The 21,900-nt window shown below is 36.9% G+C and overlaps 1 protein-coding gene across 2 annotated transcripts in view; it reads right to left on the minus strand.

Annotated features, from left to right (window-relative positions):
* The window catches only part of LOC103182676 (single-stranded DNA-binding protein 2), a 198,761-nt gene that overhangs the window by 14,831 nt on the left and 162,030 nt on the right, over nt 1-21,900 (minus strand). For both annotated transcript variants that reach the window (XM_007899756.2, XM_007899757.2), the window contains exons 11-16: nt 21,728-21,776; nt 20,478-20,513; nt 14,263-14,317; nt 6,617-6,687; nt 6,043-6,121; nt 1,494-1,522 (exon numbers count right to left, since the gene is read on the minus strand). In XM_007899756.2, coding sequence (XP_007897947.1) covers nt 1,494-1,522; nt 6,043-6,121; nt 6,617-6,687; nt 14,263-14,317; nt 20,478-20,513; nt 21,728-21,776 — 319 coding nt within the window. The remainder of the gene's footprint in view (nt 1-1,493; nt 1,523-6,042; nt 6,122-6,616; nt 6,688-14,262; nt 14,318-20,477; nt 20,514-21,727; nt 21,777-21,900) is intronic.

Here is a 21,900-nt window from a genome sequence, read left to right on the forward strand (position 1 = left end):
AGTAATCCCAAAAGGTCCAGCCTTTAATCATCCAACTATGGCCAATAAACCCATGGCAATCAAACATTCCAATTTCTTTTAACCAATAAAAAAAACAGTTGGGATTGGTAAGATTTTACAATTTAGAATACAAAGGAAGACGCCAAAACAAAATCTCCATGTTTTACTTCTGTTTATGTCACACACATATACACAATTGAACACTCCTACTGGCATTTTATTAGGTAGCTGCATAATAATTGTATTATACAGAGGTAATATAAATGCAAACATCTGCCTCATCCTTTGCAATGGGAATATGCTATTTGGCTTCTTCACCTACAAAATATACAGTCACTACACTTTACAGAAAAATACTGTGAAGTGCTTGAGACATCCACTCAATGTGAGAGTCACTATATCAAATACAAAGCCTGTTATTTTCTTAAATGATGACAGCATTTATGTAACAATGGACTTGTCTGTTTGTATCAATTAAATACTAACAAGAGAAAGATCAGATCATCAAGATTTCAATAATCTACTGTATTTTAATATTAAGACTTACATTTGATATAGCGCTTTAGCACATCTTTGAAATGTCTCAAAGTGCTTCAAGAATATACTGTAAAGTAAATTGACTGTATATTTTGTGGATGAAATTACTTTACATTAATTACTCAGATAGAATCTAGACTTCTTGAATCCTTTGAAGGACATCAGAACTATGCTTTCGGGCACTGCACCCAGTTCAGTAGTCGACGGTTCCTATAAAGCACACCCGCAGGAAACGAAATATTTTTGAACCAACATTAAAAAGTTTTACTCCAGGGTCTGGTTTAGAAACAGCTCAGAAATAGAGGATGCAGATCTCCTGTCTATAGCAGCTGTTAACAGCCTCGAGTGAATTGAACTCAGGCGATCTCAAACCACTTCCAAATAGATGAACAAGAACTTCAGAAATTATTAGGGCATGACATTCTCAGACTATTTAAAGGATAAATAAAACAGAAATTTAAACTCGGAATTATTATATATATAAAGACGCAAAAGAAAAATGATAAATTGAAATATCTGGACATTTATATTATGGTTGCTTTCTCCAGTCAATCTGAAGAAAATTAAAACTACAGAAATTTCTTTGTACGCACCACTGAAATATTGCTCCTAGCATTAAATTAGACATGAGTTTCACAACTACACATATATGTTGTTTTGACAGTTAGGAAAGGAAAATGAAGAAGGTCTCTGGAATATGGAATCCCAAACCCAAATTAATCAAGTTAAACAAAAATATAAATATTTCTCATTATGATATTCCACCTGATTTGTATTTCATTGGGTTGACTTGGGTAAATCTTAATCTCATTTTGGGTAGATATAGCATTTGGGGCGCTGAACCTTAAAACTTCACATCCTAAGAATCTGATGAGATTAGGAAAGAAAAGGTGTTTTTGTGAGTCGTTAACATATCCAAGGCTAAAAATAGTTTACTTATTAGCCATAACCCTTACCTTGGAAATACCGTCCATGTCTCCGGAGCCTGAAATTAAAAGGCAGACATCCTAATTAGTTTTTGTTTCATCCATCTGAGCTCTATTCCTTCCCTGCAGCATTTTGATAGGGGCCTTACAGATTTTCACTCAGGTAGAAACCATAATCTGCCCAAAAATATCTGAAGTAAATTAATCAAGCAATACAATTTTTGTGACATTACTACTTTACCATTTTCAGAAACACTGCTATGATTACAGGTCTTAACAATGAGCAGTAATTTGGGAAAAGTAACGGAGTGAATTTTTATGTTTTCATTACACCTGCAACATAGATCAATACAAAAACAGCTTTTTGTACAGGATTTGTATTTTTCTTCTAACCTTAATAATATATGGAAGGTATGCTCACTTTATATTTAATGAAAGTCATACCATTGTCAACTGTCCATTCATACACCAAAGCATCAAAATGTTACCTGGTCTTAGCCTGAAAGACCATTTTATCATAACATTTTAAATCATGCATAATTGCCAAAAACATTTTTTACTTTGTGGAGTTCTAAAAAAAAATCTTGCAAATTAAGATTGAATTTAAGAATGGTGCATTATTCTGCCTGATTTTAAATTTTAAGACAAAGTGGTTTTAATGATAAGGCTAAATTAGATATATTTTGGGCTGCAGTTTTTGCACATTGTTTGGTTGTCAATTTGTTTTACCTCAAACATGTATATTGTCCTTTTTATCAAAGTTGCTAATCTTCCCCTTCAATTGTCTTTCAAATTGCTGATGTCTGTCTGACAGTGTTCTACCAGTTGTTCTATCAGGTATTTGTTATAAGACAGACTAGAATTTTATACAAAAATAATCAGTACTGTGGGTCCCTTGAGTGGTAAAACCTCAGGACTGCGTACACATTTGCAATTCAACCTATTCATTGCTCATTCTTTTAATTTTACTTGTTCTATTTTTAGCTCCATTTTTGTTGCTAAAAGTACCAACTACTACTACACATTGTCCTTCAGCCAGGGAGCAAGACAGTCTATTTCTTTAAAACATGTCAACGCAATTCCGGCACTACAATTCTTATAATATACAATGCTTGGTTTCAAGAGCTATGCGATAATAATTGCACAGATTTATTTATTTAGTACTCGTGACCCTCCTTTTTAATGTATTTTTTATGGGTAGCACAGTTAATAAATGCTGAAATTAGAAGCAAAGAAATTTACAGCACAGAAGGCCATTTGGCTCATCATGTCTGTGTTGGACTTGTCCAGGAGGCTCTAGATTCAAATTTACAAGGGTCCACTCAGCTCTTCATCCGTTAAAAGTTGTTAAATTGAGTTTGGGAAACATTTAGGAGGGGGGGGGAGGAGGTAATAGGATCTTTCTAGAGTCGAAGTGGCTCTGAATAATCACACCCAGGTGGGCAGGTCTGAAGTGAATCAAGGTTGACCAGTGAATCGTGAATTACTCTCTTTGAGGCATACACATGTCCTCAAGCAACAAGCCACAATTTTCACAAGGGGAGTTCTACCTAGAAAAAACACATAATACATGGTTACCATGCAGTGGTACTATATGAAGAGTTGCTATATGTCTTGTACCTTAAGGCAATCTAGAAAGTACTGATTTATAACTTCTGGTTGATCAGCAACAAATAAAAAAATAAAATTCTAGGTTTTACATAAAAAGAACTGAATACAAAAGCGAGAAGATGATACTGAATTTGTATAAGACATTTGTTAGACTCCAGTGGGAGTATTCCATACCACATTATAGAAAGGAATCAGAGCCTTGAGAGGGTACACAGGTTCACTAGAACATTATTAGGGATGAGAGCTTTATCGCTATGTGGAGAGACAAACAACTGGGACTGTTTTTGAGAAGGTATACTAGGAGATTTCATTTTTAAAATGATGAATGGTTTTGAAAGGACAAATAGGAAGACTATTTTCACTGATTCATGAGTGAGTAAGAAGTGAGCCAAAACTATCACAGGAAGAAAAAGAAGACAATTCCATAGAATGTAAAAGGGAATTGGATAACTATTTCAAGAAGATAATATTAAAGTAAATGGAGAAAAAAACAAGGAAATAGGATTAGGTGGCCTCAACAGGGGAACTAGCAGCACCAACAACAACTTGCATTTATATATCGCCTTTCATGTGGGGTAGCATCTTGGAGTGCTTAACAGTGGTGGAGCCTGATGGGAGGAAGGAGGTGAATGTAAGCACAGTCAAAGAGGAAGGTCCAGGTCTGAAAAAGGGAAGGAAGAACATGGGCAAGTGGATGGATTGAGGGAGAGCGTTCCAGCTTCGGGGCATAGTGGCTGAAAGCATGGTCGGTGATGGTAGAGTGAAAGGACAGAGGGACAAACAGGAGGTTGGAGCCAGGTGAGCGGAGGTGGCAGGTGGTGAAGTGGGGGTTAAGCAGATTGGAAAGGTAGGGGGTAACAGGGCAGGAAGGGATTTGTAGACGATGTTGAAGTTGATCCAGGTGATAGGGAGTCAGTGGAGTCTGGCAAGAACAGGTATGGAGTTTAAAGCAGGTGAGTATGCATGGGGTGAAGTAGTTGGATTTTTTGGGCAATGGAGCTGGGGAGACTGGTGAGGAGGGCATTGGAATAATCGAGGCAGGAGGTAAGAAAAGCGCAGATGAAGGTTTCGGCTGCATTGGTTGTGACGAAGTCAGAGAGGGTAATGTGACAGGTTTGCAAGGAGGCAGACAATATGAACTGAACTTCTTTCTGTGCTGTAATTTTATGATTTTTGATTGTAGATCATCATGCAGGGTGTTTTAGAGAACCACGGTGACCTGACCAGGTTTAGGATAATGCATAATAAATAATAACAATAATACTCTCATTCAATATAGCGCCTTTGAGACTACTCAAAGCACTTCACAGTGTATGCTGTAAAGACTCATCTCCCAAACCTCCCTTAGTCTATCCCCCTATTTCTCTGGCGATATCCCCTCTTTTGAGCACCTCACCCTCTACTATCCCTCCTCCTCTCTTCTTCAAAATTCTCCTAGTTTACCGCCCCCCCACCCAACCTCCTGTCTCCTTCCTCGCGGACATCTCCCCTCAGCCCTGCCCCTCTGCACAAAATGCTTGATCATAATAGGCGATTTCAACCTTCATCTAAATTCCCCCTGCTCCATCTCCTCTGACTTCTTCTCTCTGCCACACCCACAGCACAGAGACAGCACTCCTCAATGTAACAAATGACGTTCTCTCTCTCTCTGACGAGGGCTCCCTCTGTCTGCTCTGGACCTCTCTGCCGTGTTCGACACAGTCGATTATGTCATTCTCCTCCACCGCCTCTCCTGCCTCATCCACCTTAACAAACCGCCAACATCTCAGCAAATATTTTTTCCTCCTACACCCACATGGTAACCTGCGGGGTACTCCAAGGCTCCATACTTTGACCCCTTCTTTTCGTTATCTATGTGTTCCCTCTCAGCTATGTCATCCGCAGACATGGGGTCAACTTCCACATGTATGCAGATGAGACCCAAATCTACATCTCCTCCTCCAGCTGCGACTCCCAGTCCACTGATGTTCTGTCAGCTTGTTTGACAGACATCCTAGCCTGGATGTGCACAAATTTCCTGCAGCTGAATGTTGGCAAGACGGAAGTCATACTGTTTGGCTCCCGTTAACGTCTTCTCTCCTGTGGGTCTGAACTCCTCAAACTCCCCGGGCTCTCCCTCAGACTCACCGAACCTGCGCGCAACTTAGGCATCAGGTTCGATCCCCAGATTTCCTTTCTACCTGACATCCATTCCCTGACCAGGACCACTTTTTTTTGTGTATACGCATGTCAAAATCCTATTAATTTCAAAGATAAATAAAACTGAAATCCATTTGTTTTCTTGCACAAAATAAAATTTCATATAACTACCCCGATGTTATTGACAATGAGGCAAGTATGCTAAACTTCAATAAGAAAGAACAGAAAGAACAATAAGAAGGACTGTGCACACTGTTACTCAGGATCTTACAGAAAATAGCATCTCTAGTCCTTCAACCTCCGTTGTTTTATTTTCAAGAATAAACAAACTGTTGTTTAGCGAAGCAAATAGGATGATAGAAGGGATGAAACCAAGAAAAAATATTTTTGCTCAAGTGTCATAATTAAGAAGTACAATAATTAAGAGGATAACCATAAATTTTCAAATTGAGTAGCTTGTTAAGGTTAATTCTTTCTCTTGTACACAGACACACAGTAACTAAGAACCCACCAAGGGGTATAATAACATTAGCAAAAGGAACTGCTACCCACCTGAGGGCTGATTCTAATCAGTGAGCAGCTGCCTTAACTTGGCATATCCCATTAAAACTGAATGAGATTTGACAACTTAAGGCTGTTGTGTGTGGATTGGAATTAGGCTCACGTGGAATTACAATGTTCATATCAAGAAGTTTCCAAAACATACTTAGAATTATCATGAGCTTTACGCGTCAATCCTATCAACCAGTTTTCAAAAATATCATAAAATCACAAGAATTACATAAAGCTTGCAACATAAGATAAGAATTATTATCATATGTTATGTTACCTAATGATCCATTCATGTGGTGTGGTTCCATTCCGCCCATTGCACCTATTGGACCATCTGAGCCAGGTCCCATTGGGAACTGCAATAAAGAAGGGACAGATCTTTTTGTATTTTTGTTAATGAGGTTCGATAAATTTCAAACTGGACATATTCAGGTACTGTCCCTAATGTTTCAATTTTACCTAACTTCAGTTGGTTCTTTGAAGGAAATATTACTCCCCCAATGCATGTGAAAGATTTAAGTATGAAACCATAAATGTTTCACTGAAATCTGGGCTTTATGAGGTATTGGCTTCTGTTCCTGAGAGGAAGACTTCTAGACATTTGTTTTTCCTTTTGCTTTCTCATGATTTCCCAGCTTCTACATTAACTATGGCTGAATCTATCACAGGAGATACATGAGAGATAGTCAGGGATGATTCTACATGGAGAAAATGGCAGTGCTCAGTGACATAGAGATTGAAGTGGATCTCAAGATAGATCAACAATTTACCATTTTGTGGTTCAGCGCATCAGAAAAACAATTATCAATAGGTAACGTAGATTGATATTAAAGATTAATATTTCTACTTACATTAGACCTGTTTGCTCCAGGAGGTACTGCATTCATTATGGTGTACATATTATCGCTGGAGTTTGTTGAATCTGTAGTAACCAAAATACAATATTTTAAAATTTTGCTGTAGTCTTGAAGGAACCAGAGATCAATGGAATACTGAAGATATATTTCAAGACTTCATGCCATTATTTACTTAAACCAGAATGTGGAGAGACCAGTCTGCTCCTGGTTTTAAACACAGTTAGTCGTGTAATTGGCTTCAACAATTTTTGGATTGTCTGTAAGATTCTTTCAAAGACTCTTTACGTCATCTTTTTGTTCCATAGTTCTTGTTTGTATCAATAACATTTAATCCTCTAACAAATATGTTTGATACAATTGGATAAAACTTGTGTCAGGAAAATAATACTATCTTCATCTGATTGAGGCTGGAAGGCAATAGAAGAATATGCAGCACAACAAAGGGGTGGCCCTGTGGAAATTGCCTCATTGAACATTGGATGGCTAAGAGCAGCTACAGCACGGGTCTATTGTGGGCTTGGTCTATACTGGAAATGCAATAAATGCAGGCGGTTTAGCTGACTAAACTTCTGGGTAGTCGGTTGCCTTTGACGTCACTTTCTGCACTATGGCATGAACACCATGCACAGGAAACACCTCTAAATTCACTCCCAGCATGGTATAATATCGCTGCATTTGATACAGCACCTTATAATAATAACAATAACCTTATCATGTCTTTGAGATGTCTCAAAGCGCTTCACAGAATATACTGTAAAGTGAATTGACTGTATATGTTGTGGGCGAAACTTGGCAGCCAATTGTGCACAGAAGTGTCCCACAAACAGTCATTGACTGAAGTGATCAATTTTTTTTAATGAATTATTACCCCCGGAAAAGCAATCTGCCAATCGACTAACAACTGGTTCCTACTTACTACTAAGTAAACAGAGTGTGGAGTAAGGAAACTTGCCCCACATTTCGCCCGGGAATCAAACCCAGGTCTCTCGCTTGCGAGGCAAGTACTCTAACCACTGAACTACAGGCCTCCAAGTGTAATATTAATAATCATTGCATTTTGATATAGTGCTTTTCAGGTCTTCTAGACATCTCAAAGCGCTTCACAGAATATACTGTAAAGTGAATTGACTGTATATTTATGGGCAAAACACAGCAGCCAATTGCGCACAGCAGTGTCCCGCAAACAGTCATGGATTGAAGTGACCAATTTATTATTGTTTTTTTTTCTTGAGGGGTTATTATTAGGTGTGTGGAGTAAGAAAACTTGCCCAAGGTTTCACCCTGCCGGGAATCGAACCCAGGTCTCTCGCTTGCAAGGCCAGTGCTCTAACCACTGAGCTACAGGTAGTGTTGGAAGCATCACTGTCCTCACTTTGTACTTCATTATAACAATTTTAACAGAAATATTAAGAATGTTGGAACTATTCTTTTTGGAAAGTGGGGAACTTTGCGGTGGCCTTAAAGAAGTTTCCAAAAAATGAAGAGAATAGGAAAACATGGCTAAACTGCTGAAACTGACTGGTGAAGTGCTAGAAAAAAGGAGATATTAAAAAAAAAACAGGAAATTAGGTGAAATTAGGAAATGCAACCGGAATAATTTTACACAAAGGGTAACTGACATATGGAATACGTTACTAGAGAAGGCCTCTAAGGAAATAGTACAACTAGGTCAAGAGATGTTTTTGGAAAAAGAGGGGAATAATGGATGTGTTTTTGGAAAATAGAAGAAATAATGGATATGTTTGATAAGTAGGAAGTTGGTACTTGAGAGCAAATAAAGGAGGGTGTTTTTTTTGGACCAAATGGCTTTTCTTGCCTTTCAAATTTCCTATATTCTCATTAAAACTGTAGTCATTTTGAGGCAAGGGGTTATTCCATATCCACCCCTGAAGGTAGAACAGAGAAATTAAAAGCACTTCCTTCCCCGAGATTGGTCAAAAACTAATGGATAAGGACACTCTTTTTCCTTTTTTTGTAAGTCTATTCCTCAGGGATTCCTAGTTAATTGATGCTAAGCCAAGGAACTGGTGTTTGGGCAATAAATATGGACACATGGGATGATTTCCATAAAACTTCACTGATATGTCTGCATAAGCATAACCTTTAGACAAAATTAAACCTATTAAGTAGAACAGTTAGATAGGAGCTACTTTAAATAATTCAATTAACCCTTGAAGCACCACAATATTTGCTACAATTACTGTTTGGCATTCCCATTTATTTATTTATTTAGGTAAAAGTTCATCTTGACACTTCCAACACATTTTTTCCTGGCTGTTTTTCTTCACTAACAATTAACCAATATTTCTAAAAATCAAATTTCTAGGTGTTATAACAAAAGGAAGATTTTGGGAGCTTAATGTGTTAAGCACTTTGAGACATCCTCCCAATGTGAAAGTCCCATTGTGGAGTCCTGTAGCTCAGTGGTTAGAGCACTCGCTTTGCAAGCAAGAGACCTGAGTTCATTTCCAGGCAGGTCAGGGCGAAACCTTGGGCAAGTTTCCTTACTCCACACGCCTAATAATAATCCCTCCAAAAAACAAAAACAATAATTAAATTGGTCATTTTCAATCTATGACTGTTTGTGGGACATTGCTGTGCGCAATTGGCTGCCGCGTTCGCCCACAAATATACAGTCAACTCACTTTACAGTATATTCTGTGAAGCGCTTTGGGACGTCCTCCCGACGTGAAAAGCGCTATATCAAATGCAAGGATTATTATTATTATTATTATAAAGGCAGTGTATATATGTGAGTTAGATAGTGTAACACATTACACAAGGATGGTACACACATCAGTTACACTTGCTACTTTAAATTTTCATCAAACTATTCCAGTACTTATTCTCTTACAAAACAAGCCAATAAATTATATCTAAAGTGAACAATATTAGGCATTGGCAAATGATTGTATTAAGAAATGCAAATGTCAATAAGGATATCGATGTATATGTTATACCCTACATCTTCTACTTATCACATTGATTAAAATTCTGTTATTCTACTATGTAATTCATCTATTGAAATAAAATGCAGATGGCATCACTGAACACAGCAGGAATAGTTTACTCATTAAAGCGATCTTCCTTTCCACTAAATCCTTCTCATATGTTCAATGCTGTTTTTTAAACATGTGGAATAAACTAAAATCAATAACATATGGTTCAAATTGAGGGTGCTCAATTAAATTAGTACACTTCTTGAAAAATATTGCACTCCTGAGCATTGTCACTTCACAACTAGTCAAATTATTATGACTTAATTTAAATACATCATGATTAAATATGTAACAGATATCTCCCAGCATCACTGGGTTGGTTTTAAGCTTGTGCAAACATGAATGCTCACTCTATTGTTTGAGAGCCAAACATTACAGCTGTATTTACTCAATGTTCAATTAAATGTGTATAAGCTTTAGGGTTAAGTTTATTAATTTGTAGTCAACATTTCTAAATCTGCTATATTCAATACTCATCAATAATAATCATGGTTCAGGAATCAAGGAAAACCAAGACACAGTACCACAGAGTGGTGGAATGTGTGCATACACCTGCAACGAGTTTTCAATGTACCAAGGGAGTAAGTTGATGCCAGGTGCTTCCCTTTGTGTGTGTAATGGGGAAAGAAGGGGAGGAAAAACTACAAATTGGTGGGAATCATATCATGGAATACACTTTCACAGCCCTTGGCATGAGATTCAGCATTTGTGGAAACCTGTGCAACTCTTTAATAACATGATCATCTGGATCCAATATCTCAAAGGCTACATTGTGACCAAGATCAAAAAAGTCTGACTTCTGGGTTATCACGTTGTCTGATGTCACTTCTGCACCCACGTGAACTGTGTGCATGTAGCTGTAATGACGTTACTTCCTGCATGAAGTGACACCCGCAGCTCATCACGTACATGGTGTACAGGAAGCGACTTCAACAACAACTTCAGTTGTTTCCTGCGCAAGCACGCAACATGCAACGAAGGGAGACAGCCAGTCAAGTGTAATGGGATTTACAGTTGACCTGAGCTCTATGTGAACCATGTTCTACTATACTAACAGGGTCATCCGGTATAGATGGATCACAGAAGAATGAGAGGAGTGAAAGAGAAAATAAAATAACTCGAAAGAGAAGTTTTATCTTCCCAAACATGACACATTTAAAGACAATTTATTGAGCAGGTAAGCTATGAAAATTCTCATGCTTGTTATAAACAATTTAAGGATTTCTTGAAAACACAAGACATGCATTAAAAAAGGTTCACTTCTGTATCAGAATTCTAACACTGAATTCAAAGCTATATTCAAAAATAAAATGAAATATGAAGATAGATCACAGAAGGAAACAAAATGTTATGATTATTTTTTCCAAGGGTATCAATTCTAAAAGCTATAGTGACTTTTCACATAACTAGGATTTTGTAGATTGTGTCTCCACTATTAGTCATTTTGTAGCTGGTAGCCTACAAAATACAGTCACTATATTTAGTGTTTTTAAATGTCCTTCCAACATAAAAGGTGCTCTATCAAATGCAAAAATTATTGCTATTATTAGAAAATACTAACTGTCTTCTGACTTGACTCTTATAACGAAACTATTTTGAGAATCAAGAAGAGCAAACTCTGGTTCTTAATCTCAACTAACCAGACACTAGGAATCTGCTGGGAGGTATGGAATGCAAAGCAAAAATGAGAGTTGTCACTTTTTACACAGCTTCAAGCAGATAGCTCATAGTGGAGTTGTTTAAGGTCCAGGAGAAGGTACCCATTCTCTTGGGGACAGGATGTGCATGGCTCATGAAAAACAGGGAGAGTGAAGAAGATCCAACAGAATCCTCAGCTAGTCTGGCCTTTGGAAATATTTGAATTTGCTTGTCTAAACTCAACAATAGATTATCCTTCTTTAAAAGCCCTTTGAAGAGCCTTATCTCACATTTTCACTGCTTCTTTTCCTAATGCTGGAGTTCCGTTAAAGCAAAGTGATACTTCTGCTATGGGTCACAAATATGAAATTTGTCTAAAATAGAAAATCTATAGTTGAATAATTCCAGGGAGTCTGTAGCACAGGTTTGGTGGAATTTCTGACTGCAAAAATTAACTGACCAAAATGAACCCTGCCTCCCACTCAACCACTGAACCCACTCAAAAGTACAACAACTCTGTCTTGAAACCAGTGAGAAAAGTCTATTGTTCCATCACACACAGACCATCTATATTAACTGATCAAATAGACCAAAATCAACTTGGGTTTGTGGAGATGGCCTATATTTTTAATCTATCTACAGGATTAAATATCTTTGGCTTCTCTAGAGATTTAACTAAATGTTTCAGGAAAATTGATTTTGGATACAGAAAACCTTCCTAGATTACCATGACTGAACTTCACAAGCACAAATAGAATAGACAGCTTTAACCTCCTCAGTAGATGTCTCCAAAATCAACCTATTCTCTTTTCGTACAGTATACTTTTGGGGGGTTATTTTCAAGTGTATTTAATGTCAGAAAACACATTGCTCTAAAGATTGTTAGATTTCATGTATTTAAAGAAGTAAACTCAAACAACCAATGACATTAACAACGCTTACCTTAATGTACTATGCATTTTAAAATCAAATCAAAATTATTTTAAGATAATTTTTGGCAATAATTTTGCTATGGAGCCACGTAAGTAATTCATTTGCTAAGTGAAACAAGGACGCTAGCATTCACTAGGAGGTCAGCTAACTGGACCTCTTGGAAGTATATTTGCTTCCTAGTATTGGTGTTTTTAGATCAATAAAAGTTGTCTCGTAACCTTAATTCCAACCTTAGTAGCTTAGTCTCTGTAAGATACTTGGTCTTGAAAATACATCGATCTGATTGATCAAGCTGGTTTAAAAAAAAGCAAAAAAGGAGGCAAAGCTTTCAAGAAGGCAGATGGGATCTAGTGAGTGCCATCCAACAGATTTCTTAATAAAAAATGTTAAATCAGTACATTTCTAAAACATTGAAGAACATTTGCTTCAGCACATTCTATGTTTTAGAAATTGGGTACACATTTCTTATTAAAGATTTTAATATTATAGATAATTCTAAGCATACTGCTTTTCAATAGAAGCTTTTGTCGAATGAGGGAAGTCTATCACAATAAGTGCCCATTAAAATAAGCGCTAATTAGGTTACAGAAGTGCCACCTTAGCATTCAATGGCAGATCTGTGGATGCATATCACATCAACATTATAACATTGACAAATTAAGTTAAAGTACAAAGGTGTAAACATTTCTTTCTGCAAGATTGGCCACAAGCCTCAATGAAAATGCATCTCCCTGGTAATGAACATGGTTTTCATTTGTATCAGCTGCACCACTGAGCATCATCTGGTTCAATAAAGAGGAGTCATTTAAGCAGAGGTCATTTTCCATTGGTGGGTTTCGCCTACAAACACAGTCACTACACTTTACAATAAAAAAGAAATCTTGTGAAGTTCTTTGAGAGATTTTAACGTTAAGTCAAAGTGATATATCGAAGGCAAGGATTGTTATTATTGTTCAGTTCAAGAACACTGGATGATAAATATTTAATTTGTCAAGGCCATCAAATTTAAAGCAGTCTCAATTGTCTTTTCATATCAGTATTATTTGTATGGCAGAGGTACTAATATACTGAGGAGATGGCCTCAGTAGTATAACTAGAATTCCAAATGGAAAAGACAGTGGCCTCAGGGAAGAAGGCTGTGATGGAGTCAGAGAGTCACAATGGTGGTTTGGGGGACATGGGTATAGCCTCAGAGGAGAAAACAAGAGTTTGACAAAAGGACAAGATGAGAATGCGACTGTGAGGGTACTGTAATCCATGCTGATCTGATCTCAGCTGTGCTGCTCCAGGGAAGTACTGAGACTGACACTTTCTCATATCTCTCAGGCTGCTCTCAAGAACTTAAGAATGCATGAAATCAGAAAAGGCAGTTCAGTCCATCAAGTGGATATATAGGGGTTTAACATTTGCAAAGCAGAATTAAATAAACGACAGAATCATAGATTCCAGAAAAGGGAGACCACATGTGGATCCATTATTTCAGACAATTCTAAGAAACTGCCCAGTGCTTGCCTGTAATAAGAAGGCAAACAAGGTTCATTGGGAACATTTCCAAGCAGATTAGTCTAGCATTTTCTCAAACGTTATGTCAAGTCCAGGTGTTTCTCCACCCAGCATGAGGTTTGGAATAGCTTGAAAAGTCTCATAAATAAATTATTATTGCAGTCCTGAATCATGTGCTGCAAGTTGTGAGCTTCTAATGCCATATTCTAAAATACACTGTACAGAAAGTAGAGGCACATCTCAAACAAAACAAGAGATTTATACCTTCCTGACAAGATTCCTGCATGTCCAAATAAATAACACACACAAAATGAAAAAGTACATAGTCCTCAAACTTCCAGTGATGTTATAATTTGTTACATACTCAAACTAAAGCAACTCAATTTTATCATGAACTGTCCGCTGAGCCCTTGCAATACAGGCAGAAATTTCCAAGTGTTCTGGTATATGACACTGCAGGCAGTAGATAATACATACATTATTTATCATGCAGTGAATCTTGCAATATCTCAGAACAGGAACGTCAAATGAGACAAGAATGCACTAAAGAACAAACATTTTCTTTACCTCCTGGGCTAGGCATGATGGGGGTTCCTGGGGGTCCTCCACCTCCAGGGGGTCCCTATAAAACAATATTCATTATAAATTAGTACATTCCACAGGAGATAACCTGCTCAACAAAATAACTATAATCATCTTTGAGTTCATGTCCATGTTAACTGATCAAGTTCTGGCGATGATCACAAATACCTTTCAACTGATCCAACATTTATAAAGGTTAATCAAAATAATATATTTTATTAAAATGTAAACCCAAATCCTACTTATCTAATATACTATATATCCATATATATCTATATTGGAGCAATATTTTAAACATAACCTTGCAGGAATCCTCATTATGATGTACAAATCGAAGACATGATAAGGAACTATATCAAATGCAAGGATTATTATTATTACAAATGAAATTCTATGGGGTCCATAAAGTAATATTAGTAACAGGCAGAGAAAGAGAGGTAGGGAGGGAGGGAGAGAGGTGAAAAAAATGGGCTAAGCTGTGTTTATAACATCGCTGCATAATTATACAGCGAGTAGAAAAATATAGTTTTTCATTCTATGTCTACTTTAAATGTCAGCATGTAAAATACATACTAGGGAACCAGCAAAGGACTTATTCAATCTTGAGGTTCTGCTGATACTTATAAATCTCTTAAGCTTCATTCTCATGGCTTGATACATTATCAATGATAGAATGACAGTCATATTCTGGGCATGATATTCTTCTGTAAAATGTTGTGGAATAAAACCTATTACTACTGCAGTATGAATCACAAGGTACAATAGCATTTCAATCGTGGGATTTGCAAGTTTCACAATTTAGTTATTCTTAAATTGGAATGTACAGATTCAGGAAAAATACAATGTGGTCCACCTGACTGGTTTTGAAGTAAAACAATATCAAACAGTGCTCTCTCTCTCTCTCTCTTCCCCCATACCCCTCAATTACCATCTGTCTGTTCAGATGGATGTTAAAATTCCATGGAACTATTTGAAAAGAGAAGGGAGTTTCTGATGTCCTGGCCAACAAACCCAAATAAAATTGGTCAATCACTTCATGACTGTTTATAGGATATTACTGTGCACAAAATTGATAGCCAAGTTCATCTACACATTATGCAGTCACTAAACTACAAAGTATACTCTGTAAAGCATTTAAAACATTTTTGAGACATCCTCCTGACCATCTTTTGAGCTGCGGACAGGAAGATCATGGCAACGCTCTCACATTTCATGCTAACCGATGTTGCCCATCGGGAAACTCGCAGGGAGTTCCTGGTACCTACCATCCACCTAGTGAGAGCTCAATCCCGCACTTATCGGATATCAAACGACCAACTAATGACAATCCTCCTTGGGGGAGGAGTGGGAGGAGTAAGTGGGTCCTCCTTGGAGCTGAACTGGCTCCAAAGTGACATGTTTGGCAACAGATAGTCAGAATTGAGACAGCCCTCCGTGGCGGCCTTGGTAGTCCAGCTACATTCCCAACTGGACTGCAAGGGGAAAAAAGTGATGGTCGGGTCCATCTTCACTTATCCACAGAGACATCTCAAAGCATTATACAGGACATAGTGTAAGTGGTGTGACTGGGTGTATTTTTCCTGGGTAAATTAAGACGTGCAGTCAAGTTGTGAATAGATTCAAAATGTGTTCTACTTTGATTCTGCCCATTCTTCCACCAAAGCAGTGCCAATAGCAGTTACTGAGGTTGATGGAAAAAGGCTAACCAATATGATCAGCAGAGAGGTTGTTGTCGTTTGTGAATTCACCTTTCATTTTCTGCTTCTTGGAATGGAATATAGTAAGAATTAAAAGTTGCTTTTTCTCTTTTTTTAAAAAATCCCTGTTTTAATAGTTTGCTTTACCTCAAAATATGTTTCTCAAAAATGTAACTTAAAGATCAACTTTAACATGACCGTTCGGAATTTAAGGTACAATATTGAAACTTGCTAACGAGACCAAACAGAGGCAAATTCTCACAAGAATTGTGAAAGTCCAGTGGAGCACTTAGCAAGTAAGATAACTTAGCAAAGTGGTGGTTGGTGGCTGATATAGTTAAATAGGGGAAAACGTAAGGTTCTTATTTTGGTGACAATAGGGAAGGAAATATACCTTAAAAGATAAGACTTTAAATGGAGCAGAGGGACCTTATTGTACAGATATGTGACATTAAAGATGGCAGTGCAGGGAAATAAAGCCATAAATTAAGGAAATTGGAATCCTTAGTTTTATAGAATTCTTGACTGACAATTTATGTCAATGTGATGATTACTGTGGCATATTTTTTACCTCACTGTAACAGTTTCAGGTAGATGTAGATCACTTGTCTATCTAGTCTACTCATCTAATTACCAAGTGACTCCTATGACATAGTGATCTCATCATTAAATAAGCCTGAATCCTTTTCATTTCCAGAAACTTGTCCAGTCCTTTATCATAGAATCTTAAGGCTGCACTGTTTGCCCACTGTTTACTGTAGCATTGCTGAGATTGTGAATAGTCAACGTGAGGGACCCAGCGAAAAACCTGGGTCCCTACCAGTGCTATACTCACCATTTTTGTACCATATATTTATGGATTTACAAGGCTCTCTTGTAATTATAAGTGTGCCAATGTAAGAAAATCAAAAAGGTGAAAAGGTCATTCATTCCATCTCATTTGCCTGACCTTTCTAAAAGAAAAAATCCTATTTGAAATCCATATTTCCTTATTCCCTAGGGAATCAAGAAATTGATCCCATTCCTCTTTCAATACTGCAATTGAGTCAGTATTTACAACATTTGGTAGCAGTCTGATCTCTAAATTAATGACTTTAAGTTATTTGTTAAAACAAAATTATTGTTCTTTAAGCTTATTCCCTTAGCCAAACATTTCTCCTATCCTGAAAAAAAACATTTCCGCATTAATTCCTTCATTATTTAAAAAAACTGTGCATCATCTTGCTTGAATGAGAGTACGGTTGGTTAGTTTCTCTTTACTGTTCAATGGTGTAGAAATTCAAATTTGTGTTGTTCTCCAAATCCTTTGGAGTTGCTTGTGCATTTTAATTTCTGTGATTTTTGTACTTATTTTTGTGTAGTAAATTATATTAGTGTTAAGAAAGAAAACTCTTCCAAGTTTGCTCACTCCATGCCAAAATCAAGCACTCTCAGGTGAAGTACAGTTAGATGTGCATACTATAGGTTCAGATAAAGCAGGTCCTTAGTCTCAAACTCAGTAATATTTAACAATAAACTATTACAATAGTTTTGGTGCTGGTCCCAGGAAAACCAGGGAATAAATTACCTTCTCTTTATTATCCCATTTGAAACCCTTTACTCCTCAGTGACCAAGTATCAAAGCATGTTGGATGTAGGTAATGCATGCAAATGGCCCCATTAATATTTACTTTGTGGTTTGAAGAAGCACTTTGCATCCCAAATAAAAACATCTTTGCACTTATCTACTTCAAAATATCAAGCTAATGAAGTACAAAGCTTGTGCCACAAACATTTTTAAAAAAAGCTTTTCGGAACATTGCTTTTAAAATGATTAAAATGATACATTTGTAAACACAAATCACCAGCTGTTAAAAATATGGCATTGAGCCAGATTTTCATCTGTGATCTTGAGTCTGGGTCATTAAATTTAGGCTGGTCAGATCTAAGTTCATGTTTCATGGGGCTAGAGTCACCCCATAACAAACCAACCTAAAAATCACAACATAGGCCATCTTAAGCACCACTGATATTGACAGAATACATAAAAATAGCCTTATAATTCACTGAAACAATCATTTCAATGCTGTACCTTGAACAACCATGGAAAGTTATAAAGGTTAAATACACATTTGAGGTGAATTGAGCAGCGTTGCTTTGCACCAGATATTGCTCGTATTTCCTAACCTGTTTTCTTAAGGAAGCAAATCATGCTATTGTTATGGCTTTGTCCACACTATAGCTCGGAGAGAAATCAAAATTTAAATTTGATATCAGTTTGGCAAAAGTGGTGGTGTTGATTAAATCCTTTTCAAAACAAAAACAAATCTTTTGAGGAGGGGAATTAAAAGTTATGGGGGACAGTAGACAGATGATTTAATACTTCATTGAAATACAACCGTTCCTGTGCTGCTGGGGTCATGGAAATGTCACTTACAAACCAACCAGTCAAGGTTGAATAATGTAGGGTGTAAGGTTAGATTGATATTCTGAAGTTTCCGGAGAATACTTTTGATGGTCTTTTCTCATTCAAGGTTTTCTTATGTTAATAGAGCAGTCTGTTTTATGATCTTTTTAAAGGGTTAATGGCCACTGCAAGCCTGCCTCTAGAGGCAATTTGTAATGTAAAATGGATTGTTTTCCAGAAGTACCATTAGAGACAATTTTGCTTCAAGTCTGAATTCTCACTATGTCTGCAAAAAGGAGATCCGACTCAAGATTGCCCGTTATCCAGGTCCCTTCCATGGCCACTTCCAATAGTTGGGTTTCAGAGAAAACAAAAGAAAATGTTGTCACAAGTGCTCTCTGGAAGTGCACAAGCAATTTAACAGTTTGGATGAACAATAATATCATGTGTTTCTGGAACCATAATATAAAAGCAGTAAGTTTGAGCACAACCAAAAAATGGGAGACTTTGAAAGATTTATCCAACTGTGTCCAGTTTGAATAATTAATTAGATCAGATTTTTTTAAAAAGGGGAACATTTAACTCGTGAATGTTTTCAGGCAAGCTCAGTTACTATAGCACCGTACGTCATAAACCACAGTCTAATATTCAGCTGAGCTTTAGACTCTGTGACTCATTAAATTTAGAATTTCAGAACTGAGTCAACATTTGATGGACCAGGGTCAGTTCATAACATATTAGCCTAAAACATTATTAAACTGAGGCCAGGTTATTCACTCCAATTACACATGGTTTTCAAAGTAATAGCTTATTTGGCTCATGATGTATCATTTAAATCCATTTGAGCGAAAGGATATACAACACAAACTTGTCACATAAAATTCACATGAGAATATATTTTAGTTTTTTTTGTTTCCACCAATTTATATACAATGCAGTTTTTAAATTCTAGTTAATTATCTTTTGGTATTCTCTGGATACAGTATAACACAATGAATTGTAAATACATTGAAGTCTACAAAAAACTGTGCTGGCTTCAATAAATCTAAAATAAGGTCCCAATTAAGAGAATTTGACATGCACTGAAATCGCATAAACCTGACAGCTTCCTTCAAAGTCTGTACATTAAATTACTAACCCCGACTCAGGTCCCAATAAAAAAAATCATCCATAGAATTAATTTGATCACTAGGTCAATGGCTGGTGGAAGCATGCAGTTCACCTTTGTTGAGACTGACCCAGAAGCTACAGTACACAGTAGGTTGCCATTAAGGAGTTTTCTCACTTTTTTTTATTTTGATCCAATTTTCTATTTAGGACCCTCTCTTCCTCACCCCTCCCTGGGCACCGACTGTTTCTTACCCTGTAATGGAGTCTAATTTGCATGGTTGTGTTAACCTTGTGTAAAGAACACATTTACACAGCTGCCCTTAATTAAGTCATTGACAATCAATAAAACCATCACTTTAATTACATAGTTTCAGCCACCTGTAATTCCATCTGTTCATGTGCATTTACACATGGTTAACACAAACTGCAATTACACCCCCTTTTCCCCCAAACTCCAGGAACTCCAATGTTAGCTGGCATTTACTAGAGGATTTTCCACTAGATTGCTTACTGCAGTTGTACCTTGCACCTGATGAAGTTGACAGATCTATCACGTCTGGGTAAAACTTTTAATGACCAGCCTGAATGCAGCAGCAGTGGCTGCCAATTCACCCACAAACAGAATACTAACTATTGTGCTAATAGCTTTCTGGGAGCTTGGCAAATTAATTTTCTTCATTTGAGCCTTTCTGACTTGACTTGATTTTAAACACGGAAAAGCCTGTTGCCAGCAATATGTTGTTTTTTCTCGTTTATTGTGGAAGACAATTTGCTGCAGCACCATATGCTGTTGCAAACTGTACTCAGGGCAATTTTGACCAGACTGATTACCGATCTACTAATGAACATCAACATATGCACTACAGTTGCCAGACAAAACAACCAAACACAAAATCAGATGTTCATTTCTCAGCCAATACACTTGACACTGTAGTCAACATCTGGCCGACTATTCCACAGTTGAAGAGAACAGAATCATTCCTAACAGAGAATAAAATGCCACTCACCACATAGTTTCCAGGAGATGCTGAAGAGTATGGTATCTGTAACAAAAAATAACTGTCTAGAGTCCCTTTTTTCTCTTTCAGTTTTGACAGATTAAACCTAAATCCTTAAGAAATTGTGAACAAGTAATTCACAATCATAGAACACATCTTAGCATTTATTCAAGGTCGCTTAAATTTAGCCGGAAATAAAATAATATGTATTATTTATTGATGTTTTGGTAAAAGAAGTAATTTCTTGCCATTCAGGCAATTAACCTGGAGTTTTATAGATTGATGTTAGGTTTAGCATTTGGTCTTGGAGGCCCCAACTCTATTTGGAGTATTACTTAAATCAAATAATAATTCATAAATCTTATGCACAGATTGGGAAGTGACTGTAGAAAAAAAGTGTAGTATAAACAAATAACAAATGATCACTAATAGGATGCAAGAGCAAACCTCAGTTGACAACCAGTTAGTAATCTCTGTTGATGTGCACACTCATGTAGCTCCTCTATTAAATATGTGCTTGGAAATGTAAAACATCAGTTTCTTAGGGCTGACCATATGATTAAAAATGGAAATTTCACCAATTACTTTATGAAGGAATTCACATGCAATAATACAATGTGAAAACAGCATTTTTGCATCTAATTATGTTTGCAAAATAATCTGCCGTCATCCTTAATCTCATCATCTTGTTCAGTGTCATTATAGGAATAATGTCAAGAAGCGCTAAATAGTGGAAAGGTAAAGAAGCAATATTGAAGGGTTTTATTTACCCAAATAACTGAATGTGAAAATATTCTCTGAATTCTTTATTCTCTAAACTCTGAATATCCCTTCCAGAAGAGTTTAATTTTTCAAGACCAACAATAGTTATTTGCAAATTGAAAAGTTAGCAAGTTATTGCGCTTTTAGTCAGGTGGTCAGCTCCTAAAAATATTGTTGCTGAAAAATTAAAAGGAAAAATCCCATTAAAAGGTACAGTTCAGATTACAATGCACTTTCTTGCTAATATGGGTGAACGTAGCAAGAGCATGTTCATGCAAAGCTCTGATGAACAATTACTGTAATTATTATTGAAAGGTTTATACAACATGGGGAATCATATTTGAATGCTCGTTTCAGTGTAGACCATTTAATTTTTTTTAAGGGCTACAGGTTTCTTTCTTGCCATGTGAGGATCACATTTCCATTGAATATCCCTTCCAGAAGAGTTCAATTTATCAAGACCAACAATAGTTATTAGCAAATTGAGGTAAGCTTACCGAGTTGGCATTTGGTGGATTTGGCCATGGTCGACCGCCTCCAGGACCTCTGCAACAAACAGTGACAGATGGGATTTTAATTCAAACAACCAAACAAGTCTTGGCACTCCACCAACAAGCAATCTATGCCACTGAGAAACAAAACGCTACTGTCTCAGTGGGTACGACAGCCT

This window comes from Callorhinchus milii, unplaced genomic scaffold (genome assembly GCF_018977255.1).
Source record: "Callorhinchus milii isolate IMCB2004 unplaced genomic scaffold, IMCB_Cmil_1.0 Scaffold1, whole genome shotgun sequence".
In the NCBI taxonomy this organism is placed as follows: domain Eukaryota; kingdom Metazoa; phylum Chordata; class Chondrichthyes; order Chimaeriformes; family Callorhinchidae; genus Callorhinchus; species Callorhinchus milii.